This window comes from Cetorhinus maximus, chromosome 11 (assembly GCF_964194155.1).
Source record: "Cetorhinus maximus chromosome 11, sCetMax3.hap1.1, whole genome shotgun sequence".
In the NCBI taxonomy this organism is placed as follows: Eukaryota; Metazoa; Chordata; class Chondrichthyes; order Lamniformes; family Cetorhinidae; genus Cetorhinus; species Cetorhinus maximus.
In genome coordinates this window covers 34,062,381-34,076,817 of record NC_135889.1, presented here as the reverse complement: position 1 = coordinate 34,076,817, position 14,437 = coordinate 34,062,381, and the positions used below count along the sequence as shown (strand labels likewise).

At 44.0% G+C, this 14,437-nt stretch overlaps 1 protein-coding gene and 1 pseudogene across 1 annotated transcript in view; both read right to left on the bottom strand.

Annotated features, from left to right (window-relative positions):
• dnajb11 (DnaJ heat shock protein family (Hsp40) member B11) overlaps nucleotides 1-12,379 on the bottom strand; it is a 43,587-nt gene extending 31,208 nt beyond the window's left edge. Inside the window, exons 1-4 of the mRNA XM_078551785.1 lie at nucleotides 12,181-12,379; nucleotides 11,733-11,889; nucleotides 1,873-1,970; nucleotides 1,104-1,236 (exon numbers count right to left, since the gene is read on the bottom strand). Of these exons, the coding sequence (XP_078407911.1) occupies nucleotides 1,104-1,236; nucleotides 1,873-1,970; nucleotides 11,733-11,889; nucleotides 12,181-12,245 (453 nt within the window). The 5' untranslated portion in view covers nucleotides 12,246-12,379. The remainder of the gene's footprint in view (nucleotides 1-1,103; nucleotides 1,237-1,872; nucleotides 1,971-11,732; nucleotides 11,890-12,180) is intronic.
• LOC144686931 (cilia- and flagella-associated protein HOATZ-like) lies at nucleotides 3,520-5,149 on the bottom strand (annotated as a pseudogene).
• Nucleotides 12,380-14,437: the final 2,058 nt, after the last annotated feature.

Genomic DNA, 14,437 nt, shown 5'->3' with positions numbered 1-14,437 from the left:
GGAGTGCAGCGAAGGCTCACCGGACTGATTTCTGGGATGGCAGGATTATTGTATGAGGAGAGATTGGGTTGACTAGGCTTATATTCACTGGAGTTTAGAAGAATGAGAGTGGATCTCATTGAGACGTATAAAATTCTGACAGGGCTGGACAGACTGGATGTAGAGATGATGTTTCCTCTGGAACAAGGGGTCACAGTCTCAGGATACAGGGTAGGCCATTTAGGACTGAGATGAGGAGAAACTTCTTCACTCAAGAGGGTGGTGAACCTGTAGAATTCTCTACTACAGAAGGCTGTGGAGGCCAAGTCACTGAATATATTTAAGGAGGAAATAGATAGATTTCTATATTCTAATGGCATCAAGGTGTTTGGGGAGAGAGTGAGAGTATGGCATTGAGCTGGAGGATCAACCATGATCAAATTGATTGGCAGAGCAGGGTCAAAGGGCCAAATGACCTATTCCTGCTTCTATTTTCTATGTTTTCATAAGTTGCACTGTACTTCAAGTTTTTAGAACCTGAAAGTGCAATTTTTACACCAGTGAAAACACTTAGATTTTTGGGGATATTTTTGTTTAAACACCAACAGTTTGGCTTTTAAAACCAACAGCACGAGCACTGCATAACCACACATGTACCATTAAACAGATGCCTCAAATTTCATAACCCATTTTAAGTAAAATAGTGGAATATGCTAATTTTACAAAATGTAATCTCAAGGTCATAATATTTTGATGATTCTGTCCTTCAACTATGTTGACTTTTGCATTGCCAGTATTAGTAAGCCATTCAATTCCACTGTCATATTGCTCATTGTTTTGTATAAACAGGTACTTGGGGGGGAAAAAAGAAAGTTGATCGTAATTCTATTAATCCTTCAAAAAAAAAACCATTATTTATAAGTGTTCCTCTTCTAAACTAACAGTAAAGTTCGTACACCTGATGGAACTTACGGGCAGCTAGTAGTGACCCAAAACATGTTGATAAATGGATCAGAACAGAGGTAATCAAGAAAAAAATGGATTGAAAATTTCAACAGACATGTAGAGAACAGCTACACAAATTCAGTGATTACAAAATACCACATTATTGTTTTAATACTTACTTCTACAAAATTTCCTGAATACACTTCTTCGAGTGTCACTTCAAGATCCACTACAATATCACTTCCTCGAGGAATATTCCGGTCTTGATGTCGTGGACCTCCTCCAAACATAAAACCAAAATCTCCAAAGAAGCTACATCAAAGATAAGATGATTTCATCAGACTAAGCAAAATTTAAGAAATAGTGTGTTAAAACAAAGTCTCAGTAATCTCACTTTTAATTATTCAAGTTTGTCTTTACATTTACAAACATTACAGCTTCCCAAAATAGATTATAGGTAAAGACATCATATCTGATCCACAAAGAAAAAAGTTTCTAAGTTCAATCCTTTGACCTTGATAAATTAACTGAGCCCTGCTACGATGGTAGGGACAGTGCAAACTGCTGCAGTGCTGTTAGGTTAAGACAGTAAAGGGGCAGAATTACTAACAGTTCTCATTTCTGATGGCTACACAATGACCTCCAGTATAAAGATTAGTCTTGTGCTTTGTATCAGTCTTTAAACTATGACAATTTAAAACTTGCTCCTATAGCAGGTGAAAATAACTTCAATATTTCTTTGGAATCCAGAAAAGATTAAAGTTATCAGAGTAGAGTGTAGAATTGATCACAAACTTAGCACTAAAGTATTTTAAACCATGACATTAAGAATTTTCTTTTGAATTCATTCATGGAATGTGAGCATTGCTGGCTAGGCCAGCATTTATTGCCCATCCCTAATTGCCCTCAAGAAGGTGGTGGTGAGCTGCAAAGAAGAGCTGTACTTACTGTGAAAATATGTCATCATGGGAACCTTGACGACCTTCCTTTAAGCCCTCTTCACCATACATGTCATACTGTTTTCTCTTCTCTTCATCAGACAAAACCTATCAAAATACAGTTCACAGTGATCATTAAATTGATCGTTTACTTCTCTACAGCTTGGGTGACTGACTCTCAAGTAGAACTTCAGAGGCACATAAATTCTAGCTACAATTTCACAAAATGCTTTCTTCCAAAATAAACACCCCATTCAGCACTTTAAAAAAAAACTCATTCATGAGATGTGGGAGTTGTTGGTTAGTCCAGCATTTATTGCCCATCCCTAATTGTCCTTGAGAAGGTGGTGATGAGCTGCCTTCTTGAACTGCTGCAGTCCATGTGGTGTAGGTACATCCACAGTGCTGTTAGGGAAGGATGTTCTAGGATTTTGACCCAACGGCAGTGAAGGAACAGCAATGTATTTCCAAATCAGGATAGTGAGTGGCTTGGAGGGGAACTTCCAGGTGCTGGTGTTCCCATGTATTTGCTGCTTTTGTCCTTCTAGATAGCAGTGGGTTTGGAAGGTGCTGTCTAAGGAGGCTTGGTGAGTTCCTGCAGTGCATCTTGTAGATGGTGCACACTGCTGCCACTGTACAGCGATGGAGGGAGTGAAAGTTTGTGGATGGGGCGCCAAACAAGCAGGCTGATTTGTCCTGGATGGTATCAAGCTTCTTGAGTGTTATTGGAGCCTGCACTCATCCAGGCAAGTGGAGAGTATTTCATCACATTCCTGACTTTTGCCTTGTAGATGGTAGACAGGCTTTGAAGAGTCAGGAGCTGAATTACTCGCCATAGGATTCTTTGCCTCGGATCTGCTCTTGTAGCCACAGTATTTATATGGCTAGTAAAGTTCAGTTTCTGGTCAATAGTAATGCCTAGGATGTTGATAGTGGGGGACTCAGCAGTGGTAATGCCATCGAATGTCATGGGGCGATGGTTAGATTCTCTCTTGTTGGAGATGATCATTGCCTAACACTTGTGTGGCGCGAATGTTACATGCCACTTACGAGCCCAAGCCTGGATATTGTCCAGGTCTTGCTGCATTTGACATGGACTGCTTCAGTATCTGGGGAGTCATAAATTGTGCAATGTTCAGCACCATCAGTGAACATCCCCACTTTTGACCTTATGATGGAAGGAAGGTCATTGATGAAGCAGCTGAAGATAGTTGGACCTAGAACACTGCACGGAGGAACTCCTGCAGTGATATTCTGGAAATAAGATGATTGACCTCCAGCACCGACATCAATCTTCCTTTGTGCTAGGTACGACTCCAAAAAGCAGAGATTTTTCCCCGATTCCCACTGACTCTTGTTTTACTTGGGCTCCTTGATGCCACACTCGGTCAAATGATGTCAAGGGCAGTCACTCTTGCCTCACCTCTGGAGTTCAGCTCTTTTGTCCATGTTTGAACCAAGGCTGTAATGAGATCAGGAGCTAGATAGCACTGGTGGAATCCAAACTGAACGTCAGTGAGCAGGTTATTTTTTTTTGAAGGAAAATGCAGTATTTATTGAATACATGTAAGTAGTTCATCCTCTCCTAGGCACCCCTTTGTCTCTGAGGGATTTGCTGAACATTCAGTCAAACTGCCTCAAAGCCTGGTAGGTTTCCTCAGCCTCGCTGCTGATCTCTGGGCATGCAGGCTTTCTGTATTCTTTCTTCCCTCTGTTTATTGATCAACTCCAAGATCTCTTCTCGTTTCTTTACCTTCTCCAATAACCTTGCCTTTTCATCTGCTTTCAGCTGCACATGAGCTTCAATCAGGTGGTGTTTAGATTTGATATCTTCCTAGGTCGGCTGACAGTGACAACATTAAACCCAGCAGCGCTCTGGCCCCGGGGGTTGGGCAACCTCAGCCGCTGTTTGATGTCCCCGGACACCAGACAGGACTCGAGTGACAGCTGCAGGGACAGGAAGCTCCAGAGTACTTTAGTGTAGGCCACATCCTCTGCCAAGGAACCGGCAAACATCGTGTAGGAGGATCCAGGCCTGGCTCCTCCTCAGCCATGGCCGCATCCCCAAGTAAACCTCCTGGGACTGGGGCAAGTGAGCAGGTTATTACTAAGCAAGTGTTGCTTGATAGCACTGTTAATGACCCCTTCCATCACTTTACCAATGATTGAGTGTAGGCTGATGGGGGCAGTAATTGGCTGGGTTAGATTTGTCCTGCTTTTTGTGTACAGGACATTCCTGGGCAATTTTCCACATTACCGGGTGGATGCCAGTGTTGTAGCTGTACTGGAACAGCTTGGCTAGTGGCATGGCAAGTTCTGGAATACAAGCCTTCAGTACTATTGCTGGAATATTGTCAGGGCCCAAAGCCTTTGCAGTATTCAGTGCCTTCAGTTGTTTCATGATTTCATGTGGAGTGAATCAAATTGGCAGAAGACTGGCATCTGTGATGTTAGGGCCCTCAGGAGGAGGCCAAAATGGATCATCCACTCGGAACTTCTGACTGAAGACTGTTGCAAATGCTTCAGCCTTATCTTTGGCACTGATGTGTTGGGCTCACCCATTATTAAGGCTGAGGATATTTGTGGAGCCTCCTCCTCCAGTGAGTTGTTTAATTGTCCATCATTCACGACTGGATGTGACATGACTGCAGAGCTTGGATCTGACCCATTGGTTGTGGAATAGCTTAGCTCTGACTATCATTTGCTGCTTATGCTGTTTGGCATGCAAGTAGTCCTGTGTTGTAGCTTCACCAGGTTGACACCTCATCTTTTAAGTATGCCTGGTGCTGCTCCTGGCATGCCCTCCTGCACTCGTCATTGAACCAGGGTTGATCCCCTGGCTTAGTGGTAGAGTGGGGGATATGCCAGGCCGTAAGGTTACAGATTGTGGTTGAGCTCAATTCTGCTGCTCCTGATGGCTCAAATCGCCTCATGGATGCCTAGTCTTGAGTTGCCAGATCTGTTCGAAATCTATTCTATTTAGCACGGTGGTTGTGCCACACAACACGATGGAGGATATCCTCAATGTGAAGACGGGACATCGTCTTCACAAGGACAGTGCAGTGGTCACTCCTACCAGTACTGTCGTGGACAGGTATATCTGCGGAAGGCAGGTTGGTGAATATGAGGTCAAGTATGTTTTTCCCCTCTTGTTGGTTCCCTCACCACCTGCCACAGACCCAGTCTAGCAGCTATGTCCTTTAGGACTCCACCTGCTCAGTCTATAGTGGTGCTACCAAGCCAATACCTGAATCCACAAAATCAAACTCTGCAAATATTTTAACCATGATCCCAGACCAAGTTTAGAGAAGCTAAACTGAAGATCTGCCTCTTTATTTCCAAATCAAGGTAGATGGGCTTGCATGCACCCTACTTATATGGTAGGATGCATTACAGAAAATCAATCTTCAGAATTTTGTACTGTAATTGCATAAGTCTAGGATTAAAAAGACTTGCATTTATATAGCATCTTTCACAACCATCAGACATCTCAAAGCGCTTTACAATCAGTGAAGTACTTTTAAGTGCAGTCACTGTTGCAATGGAGGAAATGTAGCAGCCTATTTGCACATAGCAAAGCTCCCACAAACAGTAATGTGTTCATGACCAGATAATCTGATTTTTTGTGCGATGTTGATGAGGGCTGCTGAAAGAAGATAACAAATTCTTCTGGATGTATATTCAAACTGTGCTAACTTGCTTTCTGTGGAAAAGGGAATTTCTGAATTCAAACACGTGCCATTTTAGGCTATAACCCACAATTTGATTAAAGCCGAATTTTAGAAATCAACTCTGTGAAAGACCTTATTTGGAGAACAGGATGATCAGAGGACTCTTTAACTGTACCAGAGTGAGTCATTTATGACTGTGTGTAGCAAGAGGAAGAAAGTATCTGAGAATTTTCTAGACTGCAACATCATTACAAATAGGATTGGTGAAGACTTTTCTTGCCAGTTCAATTCTGAGTTCTAAATTAAGGCTGGTACCTTCAAGTTAACACTCCATGTTTTAATTTGCTCATGCTTCTAATAAGCGCACAAAATTTGGGTATTGGCCATTCTAGGTGGCCATCTTCCAAACTCAACTACCTCTGTTCCAGGCATTAATTAGGAAAGGCTCAGAGATGGTTGGTACCACTGTATTGTGCATGCATGCTTACTTTCAGCGTTGTTTGAATTTTCACCTCAAAAAGGTACTGTTTTAAAACACTCTCCTATTTATGTGAAAGCACAAATTAAAAAAAGTAAAACTGATCGTTTTGAATAAGTGCTGGCATGAGTTCTCTGTTTCAGCACATGATGTGATCCATTTTGTTCTGATTAAAGGCACAATGTACTCAGAAATTTGTATTTTACTAAAGCTAGGTTCCTTCACATACACTTTCTAAGGGAGCCTTGAAAGATGATTTGTTACATTATGTGCATACAAATATTAAAGACTGTTTCTCTGTGATGTGGTGGCTCTGAGATAACCTGGACAGAGAAGTCTGGAACAAAATCAGTGCAAGTGGCAGGTTGAGTAGCCCAATATCTAAACCAGGTAGATCCAATATGATCAGGTTAATTTCAATACGAGTCACTAATGAAACCTGGAGGGGTAGGTTTGTCACTGGAGCTAAGATCCTTACCACCCAACTCCAGATAATCCTACAAACCGAGGGGGAGATGGTGGTGTTGTGGAAATTATCTAGTAATCCAGAGGCCCAGGCTAATGCTCTAGGGACACGGGTTCAAATCCCACCACAACAACTGGTGGAATTTAAATTCAGTTAATAGATTTGGAACATAAAGCTAGTCTCAGTAAAGGTGACCATTTTGTTCACAAATGTCCTTTAGGGAAGGAAGTCTGCCATCCTTACCTGGTCTGGCCTATATGTGACTTCAGATCCACAACAATGTGGTTGACCTTTAACTGCCCTCTGAAATGGCCTCGCAAGCCATTCGGTTCAAGGGCAATTAGGAATGGGCAACAATTGCTGGCCTTGCCAGTGACACCCACATCCCAGGAAAGAATTTTTTAAAAAGCCAATGCCCCAAAGGGTTGATTTGTCCTAGCTGGACAGACCGCAGGAAGCTTTATGAGATAGTATAAAAAGAAAAAGCTGAAAATACTCAGTAGCTCAGGCTGTATCTCTGGAGAAACAAAAGTCAATCAGCACTTCCTCAGGACTGGAAGATATTACAGATAATCAATAAAAGAACAGAACAAGTGTAAGAGGGCAAAAAAAAAACATGAAAAGAACAGCCTATTGAAATAATTGGTTACAAAATAGCAGCTTATATTAATCACAAAACAAAAACAGAATTACCTGGAAAAACTCAGCAGGTCTGGCAGCATCTGCAGAGAAGAAAAGAGTTGACGTTTCGAGTCCTCATGACCCTTCAGCAGAACTGAGTAAAGTTAGGAGAGGGGTGAAATATAAGCTGGTTTAAGGTGGGGAGGTGGGGGGGGGGGGGGAGAGAGAGTAGTTGGGGTGGGGGTGGTTATAGGGACAAGCAAGCAGTGATAGGAGCAGATAATCAAAAGATGTCACAGACAAAGGAACAAAGACGTGTAAAAGGTGGTGATATTATCTAAGAGAATGTGCTAATTAAGAATGGATGGCAGGACACTCAAGGTACAGCTCTAGTGGAGGTGGGGTGGAAAGACTGACAGGGCATTACAGTTATAGATTTAAAAATAATGGAAATAGGTGGGAAAAGAAAAATCTATATAAATTATTGGAAAAAACAAAAGGAAGGGGGAAGAAACGGAAAGTGGGTGGGGATGGGGGAGGGAGTTCAAGATCTAAAGTTGTTGAATTCAATATTCAGTCCGGAAGGCTGTAAAGTGCCTAGTCGGAAGATGAGGTTCTGTTCCTCCAGTTTGCATTGGGCTTCACTGGAACAATGCAGCAAGCCAAGGACAGACATGTGGGCAAGACAGCAGGGTGGAGTGTTAAAATGGCAAGCGACAGGGAGGTTTGGGTCTTTCTTGCGGACAGACCGCAGGTGTTCTGCAAAGCGGTCGCCCAGTTTACGTTTCGTCTCTCCAATGTAGAGGAGACCGCATTGGGAGCAACGAATGCAGTAGACTAAATTAGGGGAAATGCAAGTGAAATGCTGCTTCACTTGAAAGGAGTGTTTGGGCCCTTGGACGGTGAGGAGAGAGGAAGTGAAGGGGCAGGTGTTGCATCTTCTGCGTGGGCATGGGGAGGTGCCATAGGTGGGGGTTGAGGAGTAGGGGGTGATGGAGGAGTGGACCAGAGTGTCCCGGAGGGAACGATCCCTACGGAATGCCGCCGGGGGGGGTGAAGGGAAGATGTGTTTGGTGGTGGCATCATGCTGGAGTTGGCGGAAATGGCGGAGGATAATCCTTTGAATGCGGAGGCTGGTGGGGTGATAAGTGAGGACAAGGGGGACCCTATCATGTTTCTGGGAGGGAGGAGAAGGCGTGAGGGCGGATGCACGGGAGATGGGCCGGACACGGTTGAGGACCCTGTCAACGACCGTGGGTGGAAAACCTCGGTTAAGGAAGGAGGAGGACATGTCAGAGGAACTGTTTTTGAAGGTAGCATCATCAGAACAGATGCGACGGAGGCGAAGGATCTGAGAGAATGGGATGGAGTCCTTACAGGAAGCCGGGTGTGAGGAGCTGTAGTCGAGGTAGCTGTGGGAGTCGGTAGGCTTGTAATGGATATTGGTGGACAGTCTATCACTAGAAATTGAGACAGAGAGGTCAAGGAAGGGCAGGGAAGTGTCAGAGATGGACCATGTGAAAATGATGGAGGGGTGGAGATTGGAAGCAAAATTAATAAATTTTTCCAGGTCCCGACGAGAGCATGAAGCAGCACCGAAGTAATCATCGATGTACCGGAGAAAGAGTTGTGGGAGGGGGCCGGAGTAGGACTGGAACAAGGAATGTTCCACATACCCCATAAAGAGACAGGCATAGCTGGGGTCCATGCGGGTACCCATAGCCACACCTTTTTTTGGAGGAAGTGAGAGGAGTTAAAGGAGAAATTGTTCAGTGTGAGAACAAGTTCAGCCAGACGGAGGAGAGTAGTGGTGGATGGGGATTGTTCGGGCCTCTGTTCAAGGAAGAAGCTAAGGGCCCTCAGACCACCCTGGTGGGGGATGGAGGTGTAGAGGGATTGGACGTCCATGGTGAAGAGGAAGCGGTTGGGGCCAGGGAACTGGAAATTGTTGATGTGACGTAAGGTGTCAGAGGAATCACCGATGTAGGTGGGAAGGGACTGGACAAGGGGAGAGAGAAGGGAGTCAAGATAACGAGAAATGAGTTCCGTGGGGCAGGAACAGGCTGACACGATCGGTCTGCCGGGACAGTTCTGTTTGTGGATTTTGGTAGGAGGTAGAAGCGGGCCGTCCGAGGTTGGGCGACTATCAGGTTGGAAGCTGTGGGAGGAAGATCTCCAGAGGAGATGAGGTCAGTGACAGTCCTGGAAACAATGGCTTGATGTTCAGTGGTGGGGTCATGGCCTAGGGAGAGGTAGGAGGAAGTGTCTGCGAGTTGACGCTCAGCCTCCGCGAGGTAGAGGTCAGTGCACCAGACAACAATAGCACCACCCTGGTCAGCAGGTTTGATGACAATGTCGGGGTTGGACCTGAGAGAACGGAGTGCAGTAAGTTCAGAGAGAGACAGATTAGAATGGGTGAGAGGAGCAGAGAAATTGAGACGACTAATGTCACGCCGACAGTTCTCAATGAAAAGATCAAGAAAAGGTAAGAATCCAGAGGGAGGGGTCCAGGTGGAGGGAGAATATTGGAGGTGGGTAAAAGGATCCGTTGAACGGGGAGTGGACTCCTGCCCAAAGAAGTGAGCACGGAGACGAAGACGGCGGAAGAAGAGTTCAGCATCATGCCGAGCCCGAAATTCATTGAGATGAGGGCGTAAGGGTATGAAACTAAGTCCTTTGCTGAGCACTGAACGTTCAGCATCGGAGAGGGGAAGGTCAGGGGGTATAGTGAATACACGGCCGGGGCTGGGATTGGAAGATGGGGTGGGGACGGAGGGACAAGCAGGGGTGGAAGGTCCTAGATGGGTGTTGGTGTCGATGAGTTGTTGGAGCTTGCGTTCCTTAGCACTTGAGAGAAAGAGAAAAAGTTTCTTGTTGAGGCGTCGGATGAGACGAAGAATAAAATGAAACTGGGGGCACCCGCAGCTTTGAAAAAGGGTGCGGCGGTGCTGCTGGAGGGAGAGGTCGAGTGTGTTCATATGGCGGCGCATGGCACTGAGTGTGGATCTCAGAATGCGATGGGAACAGCAGTCCGAGAAACGTTTTATGTCCCGGAGATACCTGTAATCCTGGATGGGTTCGAAACAAGAGGGATGGAATTTCAGTTGAAATCCACGTGTGGTGAGTCAGAGACGGAGACAGTCACTGAGAAAGGAAATATGGCTGTGAAAGCGGGTTTTAGTAAACACCTTGTCAAACACCAGGAGAGAAATGGAAAGCAATGAAGGTGAATAAGGCAAAAATATTAATGGCAGGTGATATTAGCAGGAGATGAAAGCAAGCATGAGAGAAAGCAAAAAGACATACTAGAAACAAAGTGTGTGAAAAACTAAAAGAGGTTGAGAGGAAGCATGAAAAACAGCAAGGTCAGGCAGGCTGCTGGGAGCTTACTGTGTAAAAAATAGGACATTGACACTAGGGATGAGAGGTATTCAAAATTGAGGAGTATGGACAGAGTAGATAAGGAAAAACTGTTCCCATTGGTGGAAGAATCAAAAATCAGAGGGCACAGATCTAAGTTATTTGGCAAAAGCAGCATTAGCGACACAAGGAAAAACTTTTAGTTAGGATCTGGAGTGCACTGCCCGAGAGTGTGATAGAGGTAGAGTCAATGAAAGCTTTTGAATGGGAATTTGATTATCTGAAAAGGAAAAACTTGCAGGGCTACAGGGGAGAGGGCACTAGGTGAAAGCTCCTTCAGAGGGCCAGCAAACACAATAGGCCAAATGGCTCCCTTCTGTGTTGTGACATTCTGTGATTCTAGAAAGATGAGATGCTGTTCATCAAGCTTAATTTAAAGAAGAACAGAAGGCTAAAGACAGAAGTCAAACTGGCTCAGAGAATTGAAATGGCAAAAAACTGGGAGCTCATGACTGCACCTGCAGACAAAGCATAGGTCCTTCAGCAAAGCAGTTATCCCAGTTTCCCTGATATAGAAAAGCTCCAACCATGGTCAACGAACACAAAACTTCATTAGTTGTAAGGAGTACTGGGACATCCTGAGGTCATACAAGGTCACCTTGCACCTAAATGCAAGTTCTTTCTTAAACTGGAGGAAGTTCATGTAATTGTTTCACAGAGGGGTCTTTGAGACTCTCAGCAAGAGGTGGAAGGGCAGATTTGCATCTCCTAAGCTTACTAGTGTTCTTAACTGGTGAACCACGTACCTTTAGCCAGTTAAACTCCACCACACACTTGGGGACCCTAAATTATTAAAAGTACTGTGAATTTACTACCATGCAGAAATACATCTCAAACTTATAAATTGGGCACGTTCTAGAAAATATGTTAGGAAACAAAATACTGTTTAACAGTTATATTGTTAAACCGTTTAAACATTGAACTAAAAGTATCAGAGACCTGCAAAAAATGGAATTACAACAATATGAAAGTTGAGAATCTTACAACAGCTGCTCCAGCAGTCTGTTGAATTATAGTGAGCGACCTTTCACCTCCTCACCAGTAGCCAATGAGCTGAAGCCACACAGTCTCCCTGATTTGTCATCATCACAACTCAGAACTAAAAAAGTGACTATGAGACTTCACATGGAAAGGCCGAATGTACCTAACCCTCACCACACAAGTCATTGCATTTACTCCCAGCACCCACACACACTACATGCCCTGCTCCGTACCTCATAAGCAGCCCCCAAATCCTGGAACTTATCCTGCGCTGCCGGATCGTCCGGGTTTCTGTCAGGGTGCAGCTGCAGCGCCAGTTTACGATAAGCCTTTTTGATATCCTTCACCGAAGCGCTTTTAGAAACCCCCAGGATCTTGTAGAAATCCCGTCTGTGCTCACACAAAAAATACAACAGATATAAATAAAATATACACAATTCAACTAATACTTTATAACACAACACCTTCATATACTGAAGTGGAGCACTGCACGGGCCAGGGTAATCCCTGCAATATTTTTGGTTAAAGATAACTGAACAAGTTCCCACCCGGTGGTTAAACTAGGGTTGCCTAACGCGTCAATAACCTCGATATTCATTCTCATTAGGGGTGTCGGTGGGGAAAGCAGCATGAACCTGAGCTGGAGATGTACCTATGCTCTCCCCTCCCCGGGCCACTCACCCTGTCAGCACCTCCCCGCTCAGGCACAGCAGCACGATACAGACAGAACGCACGCTCGCCGCCATGCTGCCCACTTTCCTTCCTTTTTTGTTTCTCCGCTGTCCAAGTTACTCGCTGCGAGCTGGTGAGCGGCAACTACCGGCAGAGGCACGTCAACAGCATCGCCGCTTCCTCATGCCTGACGCTTTCACAAGGGGAGGAGCCCAGGCCTCTCACTCTGGCTGGTTGGCTTCTGATTCGTATCTACATGCGCCAGCACACAGTTGCAAGAAAATGGGTTTTGTAAAGGAAAAGGAGAGGAGGGGGAGTTTTTGTGTGTGTGTGTGTTCAGGAAATTAGGTTGGTGCATGGATTTATAATAAGCCAAAAGTGGAACGAAAAATACAAGGTGGAAGATTTCATTTATAGTTTCCTTAGTTGTAAAATGTTTTTATTTTTATTGTTATTTTATGTTGTTACACATTGAGTCAGGGAAAAAAATCACTAAATTATGTAATAACAATGGAACTAAAGCGGACGAAGAGTGTTCAAAATGGTAAAATATAAGTTTATGCTTAACTTAATTTGAATTGCTAGCTGATTCGTTATTAATCCAGGAAGTATTAAAAGCTTCTTCCCGGAAAATATAAAATTTTGAGGGATAATTGAAGAAATATTTGAAGGACAATAAGATACTAACTAAAGTGTAACTACGGGAAGAGATTGGGGATGGAGGCGTTCGTTTTGGATTACCTTCCTTCTACTTGGTTCAGGGCTGAAGATGGCTTGCTTCCACTCTGGTTCTTTGGATTTATTAGCCATCCCAAAACCCAATGTGCAATATGCAGGTTCTGCTACATGTGGAGCAGGTAGTGTTTGAAGGGTTGGATAGATAGGTTGTTTGGAGGATTGTATAGTCTCTCTGACGCCTTGACTTTGCCTCTGCATGTTCCCAAAGAAGTCTCTTGATCTGTTTGGTACCTTCCTGAATGTGTCTTCCCTGGATCTCCCATGGATTGACAGCTATGTTTGACCTCTTCACGGGCGCTTTGAGGATATCCCTAAAACGTTTCCACTGTCCTCCTGGGAGCCTCCTGCTGCAACCATGTTCCAAGTAGAGTCATTGCTTCAGGAGTCTGCTGTCAGGCATTCGAACGACATATCCTATTCAGTGGAGCTGGTTTTGAGTGATTAGCACCTCGATGCTGAGCAAGTTGGCTTGGGAGATGACATAGACATGCTGGTCACCTTCTGTGCTGTACGCTTATGGTTCTAAGTATATATAAAAAGAGATCTCATCTCATCTATTGTTTGAGGTTTGCTATTGCCACATATTTATCACACTCGATAACAATCTCCCTAAATTCAGCCTATGCACCTCTCCTTCACCTTCATAAGTATCTAACTTTGGTTCTCTCCCCAATTTTTTTCTTACTACAACTTTGTGAAATATCTTGGGAGAATTTACTGCTTTAAAGGTCTGATATAAATGTAAGTTGTTGTAGCTTACCAAATGAATTTTGTTTTTATGTAAACACATTCAAATACACCATTAGATTTATAAACAAAATAATAGCTCTAAATTGATCCACAGTCCTTCTTGCCCTTAGGCTTGTAATCAGAATCAATTCAGAGCAATAAGACAGATGATCTGGTCATTATTACGTTGCTGTTTGTGGGAGCTTGCTGTGTGCAAATTGGCTGTCACATTCCCTACATTACAACAGTGGCTATACTTCAGAGGGTACTTGTTTGGGATGTCCTGAGGTCATGAAATGTGCTATAGAAATGGAAGTCTTTCTTTACAGTAGTCCAACTAATACTTCAGTGTTGGTACAGGAATAATTGTGTTTAAATTGTGAATATTGATGATGTCACCACATTGGGATCATTCATTGAGGAATGAGAGGTGATCTTATTAAAACGTATAAGATCCTGTTTATATCATGATGGCGTAGATATCAGGAAGAAGTTTCCACTTGTGGGGAGACTAGAACCTGGGGACACGGTTTAAGAGTAAGAGGTCTCCCTTTTAAGACGGACGTGAGAACTTTTTCTCTTAGAGGGTTATTAGTATATGGAATCCTGTTCCCCGGAAATCAGTGGAGGTTGGGTCATTGAATTTATTTAAGGCAAAGTTAGATAGATTTTTGATAGTTAAGAGAGTCAAGGGTTATGAGGACGGACAGGAAAGTGGAGTTGAGACCACAACCAGATCAGCCATGATCTTATTGAATGGCAGTGCAGGCTTGAAGGGCCTCTTGACCTACCCCTTCTC